This window comes from Typopeltis vanoorti, chromosome 5, assembly GCF_054136105.1.
Source record: "Typopeltis vanoorti isolate ZY-2024b chromosome 5, IOZ_Tvanoo_1.0, whole genome shotgun sequence".
Classification (NCBI taxonomy): Eukaryota; Metazoa; Arthropoda; class Arachnida; order Uropygi; family Thelyphonidae; genus Typopeltis; species Typopeltis vanoorti.
The window spans coordinates 46,673,956-46,696,557 of record NC_143553.1 but is presented as its reverse complement, the minus strand read 5'-3'; the positions used below and the strand labels follow the sequence as shown (position 1 = coordinate 46,696,557).

The window sequence follows — 22,602 nt, the reverse complement described above, 5'->3', positions numbered from 1 at the left end:
AGACTGTCTCCAAGGTCAGGAGAACAAACCAAGTAGGAATTTAGTGGATGAGTAGAGATATAAAGCAAGAGTTGCAAAAAAAGAAAGCACTATGGAGGAATTATAAAGAAAATGATAATCAGTACTAAGTGCAAGTAAGAAGGGTGACTAGTATGGTAAGAAATGCCAAATCAGATTATGAGAGAAAATTAACTAAGCTGGCCAAAGTAAATCCAGAAGAATTTTTTCATTATAGCAAGTAAGAGGAAAAATTACTATTGTAGGATAACTTTGAACATTGCTGATAGTAGGAAGGTTACAGAGGCAAAAGAAGTAGTGAGTTACTGAGTGATTATTTTGCAAAGGTGTATCATCTAGGTGGAGACTGCAGTTGTTGATGTGACAGAGATGCACATCAAAATTGAGATAGATGAATGTGTTCAGCATATTGAAAAATATCAGTGTGGACAGCAGTGGGACTGGATAGCATGTCAGCTTATGTACTATATGAATCTGCAAGGGAATTGGCAATGCTTCTGATGAAGTTGTTCAATCTAAGTCTCAACTCTGGCAGGGTTCCAAGGGAGTGGAAAGATAATTCCATTGCATAAAAGTTGGCTCCAAGACAGGTAGCAAATTTCAGACCAGTTAATATATCAGGAGTGGTTGTTAAAGTATTGGAAAAGTTGGTTAAAGGTAAAATCCAAATAGTGTGTGGATAAGGATGTGATACTTTATAGTAGCCAGCATGGCTTTGTAAAGGGTAGGTCCTGTTTTAGTAATTTATTCACATTTTATAATAAAGTAATTGGATAAAGTGGAATTGGATAAAGCTAATGGCTACTCCTTGACACTACTGGACTTTGCAAAGGCATTTGACATATACCACACGGAAAACTATTACAATAGTTGGAATAAATGGGAATAGATATGAAGCTAGTAGCATGGATAGGGGTGGCTGATAGACAAACACCAGAGAGTAGTATGTTATTATTATTTGACACCTCCAGGTAGTCCAAGACTCATCGAGGGGAGAGTACTTACTCTACAACTCTCAGTCTCCACCACTCAACCTCATCCACCAATTGCATCATCTAAACCAACACCATCTACTGTCCACCACCACCACTAGTATTTTCACAGACAATCACAAACATCCATGCCCATAGCAGGATTCGAACCCACAGCCTTTAGGCTCGAGAGCGGATATGCTAACCACTTGGCCAACCAGGCTGGCAGGAGGAGTGGAATCTAGGAGAATGAGGATGACTAGTGAAGTAACTCAGAGTTAATGATATAGGGAAAGATTTAATGAGGAATATTCAGTTGTTTACTGATGATGCAGAACTGGGGAGAGCAATTGTTGATAAAGGTGATGTTGATATCCTGCAGGATGAGTTAAATAAATTAGCATTATGGGGAAAGGATAATGATTATTAATTTAATGTTGCAAAATGTAAGGTTATGCACTTCAGGTTGAAAATATTACATGCTGTGTATCATATTAATGATACTGAATTACAGGAAATTGATGAGGCTCAGGGATGTAAATACAGGGAAGTTATTATCACTCTTTATAAGGCTATAATTCTGCTGCATCTTGACTATTATGCACAGATTTGGTCACGTGTTTCTTGGAGATCAGGAGGTGGCAGAGAGGATATTCAGAGATGAGTGACTAAGCTGCTTTAAGGTGACAGGTCTATGGAATGTTCCCTATAAGGATAGGTTGATCGTGTGTGGGTTACAAAGTTTGGTTGATAAGTGGAAAAGTGTGTACATGATAGAAACTTATGAAATAGTCAAGGGGTTTTATGAAATTGATGTAAAGGAAAATTTTCAATGTATGGCAAATAGAGATCTAGGGGTCATTCATGGAAGTTGTGTGAGAGTGTGGTTTGTAAGGTCGTGCAGACTAGATTTTTTGTGTGGAATGTACTGGCAGAATATATTGCCAGAATTAATTGTGAGTTTCCTGACTGAATAATTATAATCATGCTGGTTAATAATAATAATTAATCAGTATGAAAGCTTTTTTTTATCTTATTGTAATATTATACACTCCTAATTAGAATCAAATGTAAGCATATTTTTTATAAATACACCAATAGTCCATTACATTATATTTTTGTGAAATAGATGCATATAATTGATGGTAAAGGAGATCCCTAATTTATCATGATATATATATATTTTAGAAGTGTGATGACTGTTTCCAGCCAGATTTCTGTTAAAAAAAAAGGATTGGGCAAGTATATCATCCATATTCAAAATTGAGAAGAGAAAGAAAACTAGTATTGAAATGCATCAGATATAGGAAACACAACAGATTTTTCATTCACAAAAAGTTCTTTTCTACCAAATGTCAGAATTGAACACTAACACAAAGATAAAAACTGCTGAAAATTTCTAACATTTCAGGTCATTATGTTTACATGAAACAGCAGAGTATCCTTACAAAATGATCATTTAGGTTAAACTTTTTTTTTTGTTTCAGAAAATCATCATTGTACTTCTTGTCAAAGAGATTCCCTTGACAAGCACGTGTAACTGTCTCAAATTCAATGTAGGACAATTATTATTATTGTGGGTATCTCCATGGAGTCAGTAGACTCATTGCGGGAGACCCAAACTAACAAAACAATATCTGTCATATCTCTTCTTGAATTCATTTACAGCCGAAGAGCTCACAACTAAGTCAGGCAATGAATTCCACTCATTCACCACCCTCCAGGCAAAAAACCTTGTTCTCACACCCTTGTTAACCACACTCTTCTTTAATTTCCAGGGATGACTTCTTGTTCTTCCATCACTATCACACAGCTGAAACATTTCCCCTGCATCAATCCTATAAAAACCTTTCAGTAATTTAAATGTTTCTATCATATCCCCTCTTCTCCGCCTATCAACCAACCTCTGCAATCCACAAGCTCTCAATCTATCAATGTAGGGAGCATTTTTTACATCACTCACCAACTTAGTCACTCTTCTCTAAACCCTCTCCACAGCCTCCTCATCTCCAAGGAATCCAGGTGACCAGACCTGAGCACAGTAATCCAAATGTGGAAGTATCAATGCTTTATAAATGGGAATAATAACCTCTTTATCTCTGGATGTCAGTGTGTTCCTTAATAACCAAGTAATCCTATGTGCAATCTTGGACACCTTAGCAGTGTGTCCCCTAATCTTCATCTCCCTATCTATCAACACCCCTAAGTCCCTAGCCTCATCAATCTCTTGGAGTATTGTTCCATCAATGTAGTACACAGCTGGTAATCTTTTAATCCCAAAATGCATAACTTTACACTTTTCTACATTGAACTGACATCCATTACCTTTTGCCCATTGTACCAGCTTATTTAAATCATCCTACAAACTTTCAACATCAGCTTGATTTTTTATTGCTCTACCCAGCTTTGCATCATCAGCAAACAACTGAATATCTCCCTTTAAGCCATTTCTTATATCATTTATATACAAATTAAACAACAATGGCCCAAGCACAGAGCCCTGAGGCACACCACTGGTCACCTGCCTCATCCTGGACTCGGCTCCTCCATACACCACCTTCTGGTATCTCTCCCTGAGCCATTTTCCTATCCATATCACCAATTTAGTATCCATTCCCATCTGCTCCAATTTGCATAACAGTGTTCCATGGGGTATCCTGTCAAAAGCCTTATCAAAATCCAGAAGTTCCACTGTGTAGCCAGTTCCTTTGTCCAACTCAGATATCATTCTATTATGAAAAGTTAATAGATTGCTAAGGCAGGATCTACCTTTAACAGACCATGTTGGCCTCTTTAGAGTATCATATCCTGATCCACCCATTCTTGAATTTTGTCTTTAACCAACTTTTCCAATACTTTTACCACTATTCCTGAGATAGTGATTGGTCTGTAATTAACTACTGCAGTTTTAGAGCCACCCTTATGCAAAGGATGCATAAGGGTGGCTCTTTTTGCCTAACTTCCGCTCCCTAGGGACCATACCAGAGTTCAAACTTAAGTTAAATATCCAAGTAAGAGGGGGTTGACAATTCCTTTGCACCTTCACACAACACCCAAGCTGATATTCCATCTAAACCTACAGCAGTATTTGCATTTAAATTTTGCAATATATTAAATACCTCTGATTTCTTAGCCTCAATTCTCACATTAGTTATTGCTACAGGTACAGAGATATCCTCACTTGGGTGTGATAGACTTTTGAAAAGCGATCACTCAGTAACTCGACTATTACATCTGATTTTGTCACCTCAATACCACCAGCACCCACTAAAGTTATCCTTCCGAAGTCATTCCTCCTTTTACTTGCCACATAGCGAAAGAACTCTTTGGGATTACTCTTGATCTCATTGGCTAAGGTCTTCTCATAGTCTGATTTAGCTTTTCTTACTATGCTGGTAACCTTCCTAGCTTGAGCCTTGTACTGCTCATAGGTGTACTGATCGCATTTCTCCTTGTACATTCTCCATAACATTTTCTTTTTTTGCAGATCAAGCTTGTTTAATAAATTTAGTTTAATCCTTTATCCAAGTTTGAGCAAACAAAGTTTGCGCCTGAAAGTATCTTCAGGACTAGGGTAAGGTGGTACAACACCAGGGCAACTCGTTGCAAAGGTGGAGCAAGCTACCAACACTCCTGTCTCAGTATCTTTTATAATGCAAAACACATCTCCTTGCGGATATGTCTAATGTTATGCATTAAGGGAAGGGCCACTACCCAGACTAGTTTCGACCTTTATTGAAGTCTCTTCAGTGAGAGCCAGGCTCAAGTTGAGATACCAGGCAGAAGCATTAGCAGGTCATCTCTACCTGTAGGAGTTGCCAAATGGTGTGCCACCCTTTTTTAATAAATTACTCTGGATTTAGAGAAAGATGTTGAAAGTTTATTTTTCACTTGGTTAGAGTATAATAAATTTAGTTTAATCCTTTATCCAAGTGTGAGCAAACAAAGTTTGCGCCTGAAAGTATCTTCAGGACTGGGGTAAGGTGGTTTGGCAACTCCTACAGGTAGAGATGACCTGCTAATGCTTCTGCCTGGTATCTCAACTTGGGCCTGGCTCCCACTGAAGAGATCTCAATAAAGATCGAAACTAGTCTGGGTAGTGGCCCTTCCCTTAATGCATAACATTAGACATATCTGCAAGGAGATGTGTTTTGCATTATAGGAGATACTGAGACAGGAGTGTTGGTAGCTTGCTCCACCTTTGCAACGAGTTGCCCTGGTGTTGTACCACCTTACCCTAGTCCTGCATGCATTGTCAACATCCTTTCTGCTCAGCTCATCTACCCAATGTACTGATGCTAACTGACTACAGAGCTTCCTATAATCACCAGCTTTTTACTTCCACATATATCCATTTTGGGGAATAACCTTGTTTTGGAGCCCCTACTTGTTTAACCACTTCTCAAACAATTACCTCATGATCACTCTCACCGACTGGTAGCAGTGTCAACACCTCATTAACAACTACATCTTCCATAGCCATATCCACAACCACCATGTATATGGTCAAAAGCATCTCAGGGAATGGCCAACATGGCCATTTAAGTCTCCACCAATAATTAGTGGATCATCAGATTTGGCATGGATGAATGTTTCAGAGTCTGTCCAAAATTTGTCATGCTCTTCAGCCAGCCATCCAGGCTGAGTGTGATATCTGGCAATCTGGATGCTCATCAGACAGTCAGAGATATGGTCAACTTAAGTAATGCAGTCCTGTCGGCATTCAAAAACTGCTATGGCTACTCCATGTCAGCCAGTTGTTGTTGTTCCATAGTATAGGATCTTGCATCCTTCACCAATGTCATGGGCCTTTTTCCATTTCGTTTCTTGGATGCAAGCAATCAACATGTCTGTGCTTGAGTTTATTAGCCAATTCACAGCTTTTTCCAGTCAGTGTTCCAGTGTTAATTGTTTCAAATCAAGAGATATTGCCTAGCTTCTTTGGCTTGTACCTGCCTTGAGCAGGTAGCCCTTGTCCACTTGTCGCCGCTATCGAGTGAGGTTGGGGTGCATTGCTTGCAGGATATGTCCTAGCTGCATTATGTGAATGTCTTGTTGGGTTTGATGCATGATGATGCAACTTTAGGAGACCCCCAACTGGTTTGTTACAGAGCCTGACGTAGGGCAGATCCTTTATATCCACCACGGATCTGTCCTATTACCACTTCTGTTTATCTGTGCATGGACACAGTGACTGCAGACCTGCAACAACCTCACCCATGGCCCCTACTGTATACTGATGATGTCCTGCTGGCCTACAAGACCAGAGCAGAACCTGAATTACTGGTCAACCAGTGGAAAACATGATTTGACGACTTCAGTTTGACCTGACTATTTTTGTCTAACCTGACAAAAATTCAATATTTAGAATGTGGCACCCAAACAAATGGCACAATTCTAGTCAATGGTCATCATCATGCGTATCAAGGATTTAGGCCTAGCATGACCTGTTCCGGCCTTAGAAGTCATTGTTGAATCGTTTAAGAGGACGTCCTGGTTTTCATTTTCCTATTGGCTTGTACTTTAAGGCTTGTTTTGGTAATCTTTCTGTTTTCATTCTTTGAACATGTTCCATCCATTTGTGTTTATATTTTTTAATTTTTTCTATTACTGGTTCTTGGTTTAATTCTTTCATAATATCTTCGTTTCTTTTGTGATCAAATAGGGTATACTTTGCAGTTTTTCTCATAAACTTCATTTCTGCTGTTGTTAATCTTTGTTTGTCTTTTTGTTTTATTGTCCAGATTTCACTTCCATACATTAAGACTGGTAGGGCTAATGTATTGTATACTTTTAGCCTGGTTTGTTTTTGAACTAGGTTTGGTTTAAATATAGAGTTAATTACACCTATTATTTTTAAATATTTTGCAATTTTTACGTTTATATCTTTTGCATTTTCATATGTGATCATGCATCCTAGGTAGTTAAATGAATTCACCTGTTCTAAGATCTTGTTATCTGTTACCATTTTAGTTTTTGCTGGATCTTGTCCTTTAAAGGCCATAGTATTTGATTTTTCCGTTGATATTATCATACCATAATCTTTGGATATCTCATTTAGATCTAAAATAGCTTTCTGTAAGTTATCTTCAGAATTTGTAATTATTATTTGGTCATCGGCAAAGAGGAGAGTGTTTAAGTTAACTGTAGGAGAAAAGTTAATTCCTTGATATAAATTTTTATTCCATTTTATTATTATTTCATTTAAGTAGATGTTAAAAAGAGTTGCTGAGAGGGGAGGGGGACATCCCTGTCAGACGCCTTGGTTTATCTCTATCTTATATGATAGCTCGTAATTTAATCTTATTTGTATTTGATTTTTTTCATATATACTTGCGATAGCTTTTAGGATATTATTTGGTATTTGTCTTTCTTTTAATATTTTAAATAATATGTTTCTTTTAACTTTGTCAAATGCTTTTTCAAAGTCAATAAATGCAATATGTGTTTCTAAATTATATTCTCTTCTTTTCTCTATTATTAATTTTAGGCAAAGGCTGGGTCTATACATGATCGTCCTTTTCTAAATCCATTCTGTACTTCTAGAATAAAGTTTTCGGAATATTTCATTAGTTTGTTATTTAAGATTCTGCTATATATTTTGTAACAGGAATTTAGTATACTAATACCTCTATAGTTTTTAGGATCATCTCTGTTACCTTTCTTAAAGATAGGAATCACAATAGGTTTTTTCCATTCTATTGGGGGGGGGATACCAGTTGAATAAATTTTATTTAAAAATAATAAGTCTTTCTTTGAATCTTGTTCCTGCGTATTTATATAGTTCTGAACCTGGCTTATCTTCTCCAGGTGATTTTCCGTTTCTTGTTTCTTTCAAGCTGATTTCTAATTCTTCTTCAGTTATTTCCTTTTCATTTTCGTTAATTGTTTGCCAGTTGTCTTTTTTAAAATATTTGTCTGTCCACAGTTCTGTGTAGTAATTTAGAAATTCTTCTAATTTCAGTTCAGTGTTTAATTTTATGTTTTCTTGGTATCTGTATTTAAGTGTTTCAAAATCTTATATACATTGGGTCTTATTTTATATAAATCATGTTCTAAATTAGAAACAAATTCATTCCATGATTCTCTATGTCTTTTTCTGACTTCTCTTTTAGCTATGGCTCTTATTCTTTTATATTTTATTTGATCTTCTAATCTTTTACTGCTTAACCATTTGTGATAGGCTTTCTAGTCAATGGTACTGAACTTATTAAGACCTCTAACTTTTAGTACCTTGGATCCTGTGTGACGTCTGATAGTAGTACCCTCTAAGATGCCAGAACACGCATTAATGCTGCTTGGCTGAAATGGTGCCAGGTCACTGGAATTCTGTGGGACAAGAAAATACCTCAGTTCTCAAATTCAAGATCTGTCAAACAGTCATCCGACCAGTTGCACTTTATGGAGCAGAGTGCTGGCATGTAACCAAACAGCATGAACAGGTACTACATCTCATGGAGATGCAGATGCTCAGATGGAAGACGATATTACAATTGATGACATCTGGAAAACTCTTGGTTTTGCTCCAATCCCAGGGAAGATGAGGGAAGCATGCCTACGATGGTATTGGCGTTAAGACACATGGGCGTCAACTCATGGCCCATGTGTCTGATGCTGCAAACTGAATGAAACGGAAGGACAAATGCAAAACAGCAGACCCTGAATCAAGCTGGACATAATGCTAGGAAGAAGTAGTCCTCTTCTAAATGTGAAATGCAACAGTCTTGTAAAAAACATGGTACTTGATTATTAAGTATACTGAATTTTTGATAATTAAACTTTGTGATGCAAAAAGAAAAAAAAGCCCTTATTGAGGATACAGAGTCACAATTTGGCAAAAATAGTCAGGAAGCAGGAGAAAGGAATTCTTTGAGAGCTAAGATACAGTTAGTGCAATCACTGGATGTTTTGAGGGGCTGATGGATTAAGCAAGTGAGGTAAGTCAACATATTGTTTAGATTTTCATTCCATTATTCTTGTTGAAATTTGATTGGTGGAGAGTGGCCTATTATGTGTATTTAAATCAATCTAGGCCTTGTATATGATATTGAAATTGGCTAGTTTTTGACTTAATTCTACAGCAAATCTCTATGACCTGAGAGACTAAATTTTTGTAGAACTGATATGGAGCTTATGTTTCCTGATTAGTAAAGGTTTAGTAAAGATGAATTAAAAATCCTCTTAACTTAGTAGGTTACTTTTATATCAGTTCTGTTGTATTACCTGACAGCTCCTATGATTTATAACTACCTGTGAAGTTTAAGAATTTTCAGTGCCGGCCTGGTTGGCATAGTGGTTAGTGTATCCGCTCTTCAACCAAAAGGCTGCAGGTTCGAATCCCACCGTGGGCATGGATGTTTGTGATTGTTTGTGAAAATACTAGTGGTGGTGGTGGGTGCTAGATGGCATTGGTGTAGTTGCGTTGTAGTTGGTGGATTGAGTGGTGGAGACAGAGTTGTAGAGTAAGTGCTCTCCCTTGATGAGTCTTTGGACTTCCTGGAGGTGTCACGTAATAATAATAATTTCATATTACTTCTGCTCAAACTGGAGACGTGGAATTAACAATGATTAGGAAAGTCAGATGTTTTTTGACCTACCACAAAATTAACTGGTTAAATATGACAGAAACAATTTAACCATTTTATTAAGATAAAACAGGAAACAAAATATCTGATTTATGTTTTTGCTGACTTATCAGATATTAAACTGTTTACTTTTTGAAACAGTGCATAAACAGGAAAATATCTATTATAATTAGTATTCTTTCCTCTCCCCTTTCCATAGGTGTAGCCTTTTTGGTTGCATTCCATCAAAATAAATTTCTCTTGGGTGAAAATGGACTTTTACCTGCTTCACTATTTTTGTCTGAAGTAAGTTATTTATTTATTTATTTTTAATTTTCCGATTTATGTTTTATTTAAGAAACTTTGTGAAATACACTTTGTTGGTAGTTGTTTGATTGCTTGTTTTAACCTAAAGCTGTATTCACATTATTTCTTCTTTTCATCCTAATAGGTTGAAATTTTTGAGAGAGAGAGAAAGAGAGAGATTATTTTCATTCCCTGGTGTAAGAAAGACCACTACTGCCTTATTGAGGGCATGAACGGACTTGAAAAAATACTCTCTAAAGCAGACCTCCCAGATTATCTAACCCTTAGCCCACTGCAATGCAAAAACTATAGGTCTATAACCAGTGGTGGGATTCAAATAATTTAACAACCGGTTCGCTGTCCTAATGACCGTTTTAAGTATAAAAAAATGATATACCGAAAGGTAGTTTATTATTTCATACAGTTAATACTTAAATAAGAACAATAAAAGAGGTACACAAAACTAGATTATGTTATAAGAAAGAGTTTTAAAATATTAATGTAAAAATATTAAATAATACCTGACAAAAAAACAATGAAACTGTTATTTAAGATATTTCCATATTGCTTCTTGATTGGCATCCTCACTTGCAATTTTCTTTGCTTTTATCTGAGCATCATCGGCTGTGTGATTTATCCTTAACTATCTTTTCACTGTAGGGAGTAGGATCTCATTCCTTTAGAGGTAGGCCGATTAGACTAATAGTCATTGTGTTTAATATATTAGAAACAGTTAGGCGACTTCTCTTCTCTGAACATATTATGTTCATCTTTGAAAAACCCCTTTCTGCTTCTACTGAACTTAAAGCAATTGTTCTGACAATATTTTTAGCTCTTTGAACACTTTCAGGAATTGCATAATTCTGGGAATTTTTTAAAACGTTTGCCACGAAATCTCAATCATTAATGTCAATTTGGTAATTAAAAATGTCATTAAATACAAGCAATTGTTCTTCAGCTGCTTTCCATGGAACTGGTACTTCTTCAATATTCCAGTAATCTGGCTCCAAAAAATTGACAAATTGTAATTTATTCCCTTGAAATAGGCTACAACTTGCTTTTAAATGTTCACAATCCATTAGTCTTTTTTTCAAATTCATTATGATGCTTTCTAAAAGTCTTTCCCTAGGAAGACCGAGAAATCGATGATTTTCTACAAATTTTATATTTTTGAAGGTTTCTGAAGTAATTATTCATCAACTTTTTTTTCGTATGGATCCTGTTGCGCAGATGAACATTAAAAAAGAGTAAGGAATGTAAATTTGTGATTTCCACATTGGGTGGCTGCCAAGGCGCCCACCTTAAAGAGAACCCTGATTACAAGTGCCATTTTAACAACCGGTTCGCTGAACTCAACAAAAAATCGGTTCTGCCAAACCAGCCAAATCCCACCACTGTTTATAACCTTTTTGTGGGTTGGATTATCATAAAAGAATGAGTTATATCTGTTATGTATTTAGGTTTTCTGTTTTCAAGTTTTAGTGAGATTGGAGTAGTGAGTTTCTCTTTGTTAGCATTACCACCAAGTGCTTGTCTTTTTTTTTTTTTAGCACTTACTTTTTACTTAGTTTTCAGTGGATGTGAATAAGTGCAAACAATCTAAATATTGTACTGAAATTGATAAATTAATATGATTCCAATCACTGCTTACATAACATTGTGCTGCTTTCTGTTCAGGTAGAAATTGAGGATGAAATTACTGTTTTTGATTATGTTATACTTCTATATTTCTTTATTGTTATATTTCTGTGTTATACACATTCATGTATATTATATTTCTATGTTATATAAAAATTCTTCTTTCATTTATATATATGTTATATATGAGAGAAGAAGAAGAGCTATTACATCAGAATTAATTGCTTGGATATTTAATCTTTGAAGACCTAAACAATATTGTCTTGCTATCAATATGGAAATTGATGAAGCAAAAAATGCATAACAGTAACTGCAATAACATATAGATAATTTAGAAATTAATTCCCCTTTTTTGCTCTTGGCTAGATGTGTCTGGATTTTAGAGCATGTCACCTTACTTTACTAATGAGATGCAGTTACAATATGGGATGCAAATTTATAATTTATGACTAAATCATCTTACAAATTTTTAGTTATTTGTTTTCATTTTGATAACAAAGCATCGAGGAGTGGAAGAGTTTTTTCTTTTTGAAGACCTAAATAATATTGTCATTTATATTGTCACTATTTCATTTATATTAAATTCTGCCAACTGTTACTGCACCAATGATGAATTGTCTTTTCATGTGCCTGCTCATTTCAAATGCCTGATATATATCGATTTACATGACGTCTCACCTTCTGTTAACTGATCTCCCAGCCTTCTAACTGGGGTTTAATTCTGCAGACTTTGATCTTTTGCTTAGTTTAGCAGTTACAGCAGAGGCATAATATTATTCCTGTCCATTCAAAATATTTAATAACTGATTATTTTCTTTTATCATATATTTTGAGGCAGCTCACTTCAAGAGGCGTGAACAGATGGCATCAATGGCAATATCATATTAAAAACGAGGATATTAGGAAAGAACTAGACATTGTCAGCATCCAGGAATGCGTCAGCAGAGCTAATCTTAGGGTGGTGTGATCACTTAAACAGAATGTGCGAGGAATGATTAGCAAAACGTGTTCTCTGCCAGGTTTGCAGGAAAACGACCCAGAGGAAGACCAAGATATTGGTGGATTGATACGGTACAAAGTGCCTTAGACGATAGAAATATAAGATCTGATAATGTTGGAGTCTTGACAAGTAACAGACTAATTTGGAGGAAAATTGTAGATAGGAAGTTAGTAATGATGTAAATTTTTCATGTAGCACTATCATATCCTGTACACCCCTTGAGGGTCAGGAATTTGATGATGATTATAATTCATTAATCAAAATATCTTTAAATTCTGCATAAGTAGTAACTTTTCTGAGTCTCCTGGAGTTCTGAGCAAAATGTTTAGCTTTTCCTTGCAGTTTTGACTTCAAAGCCAAGCATAACTGTCTTTCAGACCACCTACCAATCACCCTAACATTTTCAGCTGCCTCAAGAAATGCTTCATTTTCATTTGGATGATCAGCTGTAAAATTAATTATGACATGATTTTTCACATGCTTAGAAAGTTCATCATTCAGTGGGGGTTAGGCTACAAGAAACTGAGGAGGCAAGAGATCTTGGTGTATTGGTGGATAGGAATTTGAAGTTCAAAGGTCACATAGCAAAAGTTGCAAATACAACTCACAGGATAATTGCGATGTGAAGTGAACCTTGACATGTTGGCTGAGTGGTTAGCTTATCCACTCTCCAGTCAAAGGGCTGCAGGCTCAAATCCTGCCATGGATTTTAAGATTGTCTGTGAAAATACTGTCGGTGTGGTGGTTGGTGTAGATGATGAAAGTAATTGGGGTTGGTGGAGACAAAGAGTTGTAGAGTAGGTGCCCTCCCTCAATGAGTCTTTCGACTCCCTGGAGGTGTTACATAATAATAATATATATATATAAAGGATAAGGAAGTAATTTTGCCTCTTTATAAAGCTTTGATAAGACCACACCTGGATTATCATGTGTAGATTTGGTCTCCTGAGTTCCAAGGGGAAAGAAGCTGTGGAAAGGGTGAAAAGAAGAGTTACAAAGATTATATCGATTTTGAGATTTAGATTATGTGGACAGATTGGAAGTATGTGGATTGCAGACTCTGGTTAACAGGAGAAAGAGGTGTGTTATGATAGAAGTCTATCGACTTTTGAATGTGTGTTATAGGATATCGTCTGATGAAATTTTTTGTTATATGGAAGGTGGGGGACTGAGCACGGTGGGGGGGGGGCATCCATGGAAGTTAAGTTTCACAGTTCAAGATTGGGGTAAGAGCTAGGTTTTTCCCTCCTAGAGAGCAGTGAGTGACTGGAATAGTTTGCCTTTAGGGGTAGTGAGTGCATCTGGTGTGAATGAATTTAAGGGACAGCTGGTTTGGGTGATTTATGGCCTCCCTCAATGAGTCCTTGACTCCCTGTAGGTCTCAGATAATGATAATAATAATAATAATAAAGTTTTATTGTTAATTTTTTTTTATTTTTATTAACAATTATGATTAACCTATGTTTCCTCAGTTATACCATTACACTGTTTAAGTATAATATCATGTGGCTCTTTAGCTTCCAAATCAATTCATTGTTTGCATTCTGCCTTATAATCAACTGTCATTGCCACTGAAGATGGCCTGTAATTTTCAGACCGAAATATTTGACTTTATCTAAATAAATAATGTTACTTATTCCTTATGTTTTCATGTAAAGAATTAATAGTAACCCCAGCTAGGATTCCGCAAACAAGTTTGTGAGGCACACACAAACAATTCTTACTGCACTAGTTGATGGTTAACAAACATAGAAGGCTAAACTCTCTTCAGATTTTGTTCTGGAATACCAATGGTCTTGGAAACAAAATATGTGAAGTACAGGAATTTACAACACATTATAGTGCATTATAATCCTTGTAAATGAAATGCACCTTTGACCAGCCAATAGCCCGAAGCTCAGGAACTATGTTCTATACCAAAATGACAGATCCAACTCTGGGAGGTAGGGAGTGCACAACCATATTTGCCAAGCTCAATATAAAACATAATGAAATTGTAAATCCTGTCACTACCAAACATAGAAATCACAGGAGTGGAGGTCCAAAATGTAAATGCAGGTTTTCTGAAAATATCCTATATAACTTTCCAAGCAAACAGTTACTGGAAGAAAACATGACTGATTTAGACACAAATGAAGCAGTGCTTGTGGCAGGAGACCTGAATGCTAAGCACAAATCATGGAACAGCAGAACTGCAAATCAGAATGGTTGATACCTCAGTGACTTTCCTGCTACCAGGAACACACTGCTCATAGAACCATAAGAACCCACACATACTACAGTGTGGCAGAACTTCCTGATGTCTTTGATATAGCGATACTACAAAATATCATGCATTAGTATCAAATAAGTGCAATAGACAACCTCGGCTTTGACCACAACCCAGTTTTACTCCAACTGGGCTTCCAACAAGAAAACATCCCAGATTGAGTCCCAACTGTCAATCAACGGGACAAAACTAATGACCACTCTACATGAATCTATTAGCTCAGTTCCTGTCATCTACTCATAGTAAAAAATCGACAAATCAATTTTGAGCTTAGAAAAGCAGATAACAACTGCATTAACAGTTGCCACTGCGAATGTGGCACGCATAAACTCTGACCAACTTTTGGATGAGATCAAAAACCTGATCTGTGAAAAGAACAGAGCCAGGTGCCAATACCATAGAATACTGTCCCCAAAACATTGACAAGCGCTCCATTGCCTATAAAGGACATTTCATATGCACTTAAAAATTATCAAAATAAACAGTTGGAGACAAAACTGCAGTTCTTAAACAGAGGACCAGACACTGGAAAATAACAAAAGCTCTACACACAGATTGTAAATATCTCCCACCAATCCATGGTGAACTTGGTCTGGTTTACTGTAAAGTAGACAAAGTTGAAGCATTTGCTGTGACAGCCTAGAGAAACAGTGTAGTCCAAACTACAGTCATGCAGATCTAGATTGCTTCAGTAAGGTACACACTTGGGTACGCTGTACATTAAAATGCACAGAGTACATAAAACCCCATCCAACTGACATCACCTGCTGGAGTATGTGAAATCATCACTAAACTTAAGAATAGGAGAGCACCAGGCCCAGATGGAATTTTCAACAAAATCATCAAATGCCTGTTACATAAAGCCATAATGAACATTGTTGCTATTATTAATGCAATATTACGATATGACTACTTTCCTGCACAGTGAAAAGTATCAAATGTAATGTTAATCCCAAAACCAGGAAAAGCAATACACCTTCACCAAAACTATTGCCCAATCAGCCTGCTTTCCTTCCTGGGAAAAATAGCAGAGAGAGTAATATTAATAAGACTTCAGAAACGTGTGGACAGACTTATGTGTTCGTCGAACATCTTGTTTATTATTTTAACGGTATAATAGAACACAGAAACTAAGTAAATAATTGATTTATTAACTTGATGCTGATATTTCGCTGGTATTATAACCAGCATCTTCAGAGCACAAAAACACTGTTTGTCACAATACGTGAGACTAAAACAACATGGTGTACATTAACAAAATTGTAGCAGCAACACAAAGACTAGAGTCCTGATTTTGGCGCCCTCTATCTGAAAAAAAAAAAAAAAAAAAAAAAAAAAAAAAAAAAAACGCTATCATATATTGCTAGAGTCCTAGAAAAGTGCTAGTTTTTCCTTAATATGACTGTCTCCCAGATCTTCGGCAAGTTAATACAGCCATATTTGTTGAGATTTGGAATGTGTTTTAGGGCTTCTGTCGCCTCTAAGAACAATCTCTCTGATTTATATGGGTTTCTGTGTAGTACTTTTGTGTTTTTCCAGTTGATCCTGTGTGCAGGGGTATCCAGAGCATGGTCTGCTAGGCCCGACTTCCCATAATGATATTTCCGGACGTATCGTTTATGTTCGCTGATGCGGATATTCACAGTTCTTCCTGTTTGACCGTAGTAGGCTTGATTGCATGAGCAGGGTACTTGGTAGACTCCTGGATGTGATAAAGGAGGAATGCTGTCCTTGGGTGAGCGGATGAGGGTGGCTAATTTGCTACATGGTCTGAATGTAGTGCGTAGTTTATGTTTAATGAGAATTCTTGAGATCTTTTCGGATGTGCCTTTAATGTAAGGGATGGTGACTGTTTTGTTGTAGTTCTCTGTGGTGGATGGTGGGAGGGGTTTCTTAGGCGTGTTTAGTATTTTATTTATTTTTTGTGGATTGTAGCCGTTGGCCAAGAAGGTGTGGCGTAAGTGAGTCAGTTCAGCAGTAAGAGCCTTGTCATTTGAACAGATTGCTCTCGCTCTATGGGTTAGCGTTTTTAATATGCCATATTGTTGAGAAGGATGATGGTGTGATTGTTTGTGTAAGTATCTGCCTGTATGTGTGGGTTTTCTGAAAACTGAAAATGATAAGGAACCATCTGGGAGACGTGTGATGAGTGTATCCAGGAAGGGCAGACAGTTGTTGGCTTCCGGTTCCATAGTAAAGTGGATTTTTGGGTGTTGGCTATTTAAATGTGCTAAGAATGTTTTCAATGTCTCAGGGCCATGTGGCCAAATGGCAAGCACATCATCAACATAGCGTAGCCAAAGTGTTGGTTTGAGAGTGGCTGTATTGATTGCTTGTTTTTCCAGGTGTTCTATGTAAAAGTTGGCTAGGGGGGGGGAGAAAGGGGGGAGCCCATGGCTGTCCCATCAATTTGTTTGTATATTTTCCCTTTCCATGTGAAATATCCTGCATGTATTGTGAATTTGAATAGTTCAAATATATCAGGGGGGAAGTGTGACTTCAGTAGATTGAGGGTTTCTATTAGTGGTACATTTGTGAATAGTGAAGTGATGTCAAAGCTTACTATTAAGTCTGAGCTTTTTAGGGTGAGGTGTTGTAAGATGTTTTTTAGGTGTGCTGAATTTTTGATAAAGGAGGGAGAATTGTTAGTGAGAGTGGCTAGTAGCTTTGCTAAATGTCTAGCCAGTTTGTATGTGGGACTATTTATACTGTCCACAATCAGCGCATTACGAGAATCACTGCATAATATTCTAAATACTGAACTTTGGCAGATCTTAGAGAACATCACCGATGCAACGGCAAAAAAAGAATTCGACAGAGTTAAAAACCGGCACCAAAAGAAGTTCGAAAATCTACAACAACGGAACACCATACAACGACCGCAATTACAACAAGACCTCGTCGTTGTGAATCTATCATCACTCACCTTAAGCAAAGAAGCCACAACTGCTTTAAGTCGAGGGCACAACTTTGCCATAACTCCCAAGCAAGTTCCAAAAGCCGAAATAATGGCGTCCATCGAACGAGGAATTTACGACCTGCCTCCAACAATAGCTAACAACATACGTTTAGATGTGGCCAACATCCTAATCAAGTCCAAGCCTCCAAAAAGTAATATCCCACATAAGGAATTCATTGCTATAAAAGAGCTACACAACAACAGCCAGATTACCATAACAAAAGCAGACAAAGGAAATGCAACCGTGGTGATGGACACAACTGAATATGAAAACAAAATGCACACACTATTACAAGATCAGTCAACATACAAAATTATAGATCGCAATCCCACCAACACACAAAAGAATAAGGCACGAAAATTATTAAAAAAAGTCACTTCCTGGCCCAAAGACACAGTTAACAAACTCAAACCCTTCCATGTTAGAACACCGAGGATCTATGGATCACCAAAAATTCACAAACCAGGCACACCCCTACGCCCAATTGTGGACAGTATAAATAGTCCCACATACAAACTGGCTAGACATTTAGCAAAGCTACTAGCCACTCTCACTAACAATTCTCCCTCCTTTATCAAAAATTCAGCACACCTAAAAAACATCTTACAACACCTCACCCTAAAAAGCTCAGACTTAATAGTAAGCTTTGACATCACTTCACTATTCACAAATGTACCACTAATAGAAACCCTCAATCTACTGAAGTCACACTTCCCCCCTGATATATTTGAACTATTCAAATTCACAATACATGCAGGATATTTCACATGGAAAGGGAAAATATACAAACAAATTGATGGGACAGCCATGGGCTCCCCCCCTAGCCAACTTTTACATAGAACACCTGGAAAAACAAGCAATCAATACAGCCACTCTCAAACCAACACTTTGGCTACGCTATGTTGATGATGTGCTTGCCATTTGGCCACATGGCCCTGAGACATTGAAAACATTCTTAGCACATTTAAATAGCCAACACCCAAAAATCCACTTTACTATGGAACCGGAAGCCAACAACTGTCTGCCCTTCCTGGATACACTCATCACACGTCTCCCAGATGGTTCCTTATCATTTTCAGTTTTCAGAAAACCCACACATACAGGCAGATACTTACACAAACAATCACACCATCATCCTTCTCAACAATATGGCATATTAAAAACACTAACCCATAGAGCGAGAGCAATCTGTTCAAATGACAAGGCTCTTACTGCTGAACTGACTCACTTACGCCACACCTTCTTGGCCAACGGCTACAATCCACAAAAAATAAATAAAATACTAAACACTCCTAAGAAACCCCTCCCACCATCCACCACAGAGAACTACAACAAAACAGTCACCATCCCTTACATTAAAGGCACATCCGAAAAGATCTCAAGAATTCTCATTAAACATAAACTACGCACTACATTCAGACCATGTAGCAAATTAGCCACCCTCATCCGCTCACCCAAGGACAGCATTCCTCCTTTATCACATCCAGGAGTCTACCAAGTACCCTGCTCATGCAATCAAGCCTACTACGGTCAAACAGGAAGAACTGTGAATATCCGCATCAGCGAACATAAACGATACGTCCGGAAATATCATTATGGGAAGTCGGGCCTAGCAGACCATGCTCTGGATACCCCTGCACACAGGATCAACTGAAAAAACACAAAAGTACTACACAGAAACCCATATAAATCAGAGAGATTGTTCTTAGAGGCGACAGAAGCCCTAAAACACACTCCAAATCTCAACAAATATGGCTGTATTAACTTGCCGAAGATCTGGGAGACAGTCATATTAAGGAAAAACTAGCACTTTTCTAGGACTCTAGCAATATATGATAGCGTTTTTTTTTTTTTTTTTTTTTTTTTTTTTTTTTTCAGATAGAGGGCGCCAAAATCAGGACTCTAGTCTTTGTGTTGCTGCTACAATTTTGTTAATGTACACCATGTTGTTTTAGTCTCGCGTATTGTGACAAACAGTGTTTTTGTGCTCTGAAGATGCTGGTTATAATACCAGCGAAATATCAGCATCAAGTTAATAAATCAATTATTTACTTAGTTTCTGTGTTCTATTATACCGTTAAAATAATAAACAACAAGACTTCAGAAAGTCATTAAAGAATTAAATCTCATCCTAGGTGAGCAATTTGGATTCTGGGAGAACCAATCAACAAACAACAAGTTCTTAGAATCAGGAAAATATCAACATAGAGTTCAACTGGTGATATTCCTGGACATTGCCAGAGCATCTACAAAATATGACACAACAGACTTCTTTTCAAACTCCTGCAGGCAAATTTTCACTAGTCACTGGTCAACCTTACTAAATCATACCTCAGCAATTGTAAACTCTGAGTGAAGCTACAGGGAATTAGATTGTCTGAAAGCAAAATCACTGCAGACATTCCCCAGGGCTCTCTGCTATCTTCTCTGCTCTTTGCTACTTATGTGGCTGACATCTCACACTACAGTGGCCTTATACACAGATGATACTGCAATAATGGTCTGCTCCTTGCAGCATAGATTGGTGAACTACAAACTGCAAAACACATTCTCAGTACTAGAACAATGGTTCAAAAAATGGCGAATTGATGTTAATGCAGACAAGAGAATACTGCAATGCTATTTACAAGAAAACAAGTGTTCCCGGAGGGCAGAGTTGTCATGTTTGACATCCCCCATTCAATGGCAACTGGTAGCCAAATATTTAGGGGTACAACGTCCATATAGCAAAGTCCTTTATCTTTGCTATAAGTTGTATAGCAAAGATAAAGGACTTTGCTATACAACTTATATTGATCATGTCTGCTCACAAGCAAATAGGGTAATGGGACAGCTATACCCATTATGGAATCGTTGTCAGCTAAACACAGAACTTAAATTGCTGCCATACAAGATGCTGATCATACCAGTCCTGATGTATGGCTCACCCGTGTGGAGTCACACAGCAGATTCAAATGTTAGCAAACCACAGACAATCCAAAATAAATGTTTACGAATAGAGTTTAACACACCATGGTTTATAAGAAGCAGAATGCTTTACCAAGAAGCTGATATCCCTGAGATCAAGACTTTCCTTTGCGTAAAGGCTGCAAAATTCTTTGCAAATGCTGCTATCTACCCTAATCTACTAACCTTCCAAGTGGTAGATCTATAGTGAGCATGATACTGCAAAACACAAATGTTCTAAAACCATACTGAACAGGTAAGTTTTTTAAAATCTGCTGCCAGAAGCCCAAAATGGGTGAGCCAAAGGTCACATGACTATTGCTTGCAGGTAGTTGGTCGCTTCTTGTCTCACTTGTTTGTTGTTCACTGTTGGAGTTGTTTACCAGAGAAGAGATATCCTGATTGGTTGGATTCGTATGATTGGCATTCAGATTTCGGCATTGTTTTAAAATATGCAGTTTGGCCTTAAGTTTTTCTTTATTACTTTATAGAATATATTTAGCCGAATTGTCAGTGATTCTTTCAAACACATTCAAAATATCTGGACTCATGTAACTAGATAGTTTTGATTGTAAATTTAAAACCTGATTTTGAGTTATTGCTAGATTTTTGTGGGCTGTTTGGATTTGCTCTCTAAGTATTGCTTTCTCTGTGTGTGCATAGATATGAAGTGCTTTAGCCGAAGTAAATTTATTTTTCAGCTTGATGCAGTTAGGAATAAGATTACTGTCTCTGCTTCTCTTTAAAAAGACCAGCCGATTGATCAAAAGGGAAACACGTAAATTTAGATTGCCATACTGATTGTAGTGCTTGTGAGTACCATCTCCACGGATGATGAGGGATCCTTTCTTTCATGCTTACACAATGATCAGAATACATTATGGAAAATAATGGAGACCACTACCGTGTTAGAGCAAAACTTTAGTTCAATATAAACCAATTTTTTTTTTTTTTCCCACGAGTGGTCAGGCCAATAATTGTTGTAATGGTTGGTCAGTAACTTTAGCAAACCATGTACATTGTAGTGCAGCTTGCTTCTCTATATATATGTGTATGCTCCAGATGATGACCTTGATATAAGGTCGAAACGTCGAGTGTTCATTTTGGTGTATATTAAACTAAAGTTTTGCTTTAACACGGCAGTTGTCTCCATAATTTTCCATAATGTATTTGACTCTTTGTTGGCTCCTTGCCAATCACACTGTGGGTCAACTACTTTTATGATTATGTTTTACGATTATACTCTATGGTATCCATTATAACAATGACATTACCTTTATTAGCTTTTGAAATGAATATTAGTGTTATGACATAAAGAGCGAAGAGCCTGTGGTCAGTGAAGAATATATTCAGAGGAAGAGGTCTTGCTTTATATAAGATATGGTCAGTTTCAAACCATAATTTATTTGATTCATCTATGCATAACTCTCATGCTTTTTTTCCACACCTACCATAATATCTAATAAGGTATCTGTTGAGAAGACAAGGCAAAATCTGGATGTTTCATTAAAATTTTCCATTTATTGTTAGTGAGCAGTTTTTGATTATAACTGAATTGTTGAGTGGCTGTTGAGCACTGTGGTGATTACTTTATTCTGATGCTTTAAACTTGCAAATCATTCTACGTTTATAATATAAATGTCCTCATTTGTCCAAGTGAAACAAATTTTTAAAAAGTAACTCAAAATATTCCTGGATAAGAATATCCAAAGGAATTTTCAAGTTCGATAAGCTGAATGTTATTTAAAAAGAACTATTTCTTCATTTGACTTACTTAATTGATTAATAAGGCCTTACTGTCTCTTTGATAAATTTTATATGCAGTAAAGAATTAGATGATCTCATTGATTTTCAAAAAGTTAGGAATGATGTCAGTATTACAACAAGCCTTGAGGAACATGAGCATGTTATATAAATTAGCTTACCAAAT

General features: G+C 36.9%; 1 protein-coding gene across 1 annotated transcript in view; it reads left to right on the top strand.

Annotated features, from left to right (window-relative positions):
• LOC150106356 (lipase maturation factor 1-like) overlaps positions 1-22,602 on the top strand; it is a 239,147-nt gene that overhangs the window by 2,544 nt on the left and 214,001 nt on the right. Inside the window, exon 2 of the mRNA XM_090393097.1 lies at positions 9,774-9,859. Coding sequence (XP_090249223.1) covers positions 9,774-9,859 — 86 coding nt within the window. The remainder of the gene's footprint in view (positions 1-9,773; positions 9,860-22,602) is intronic.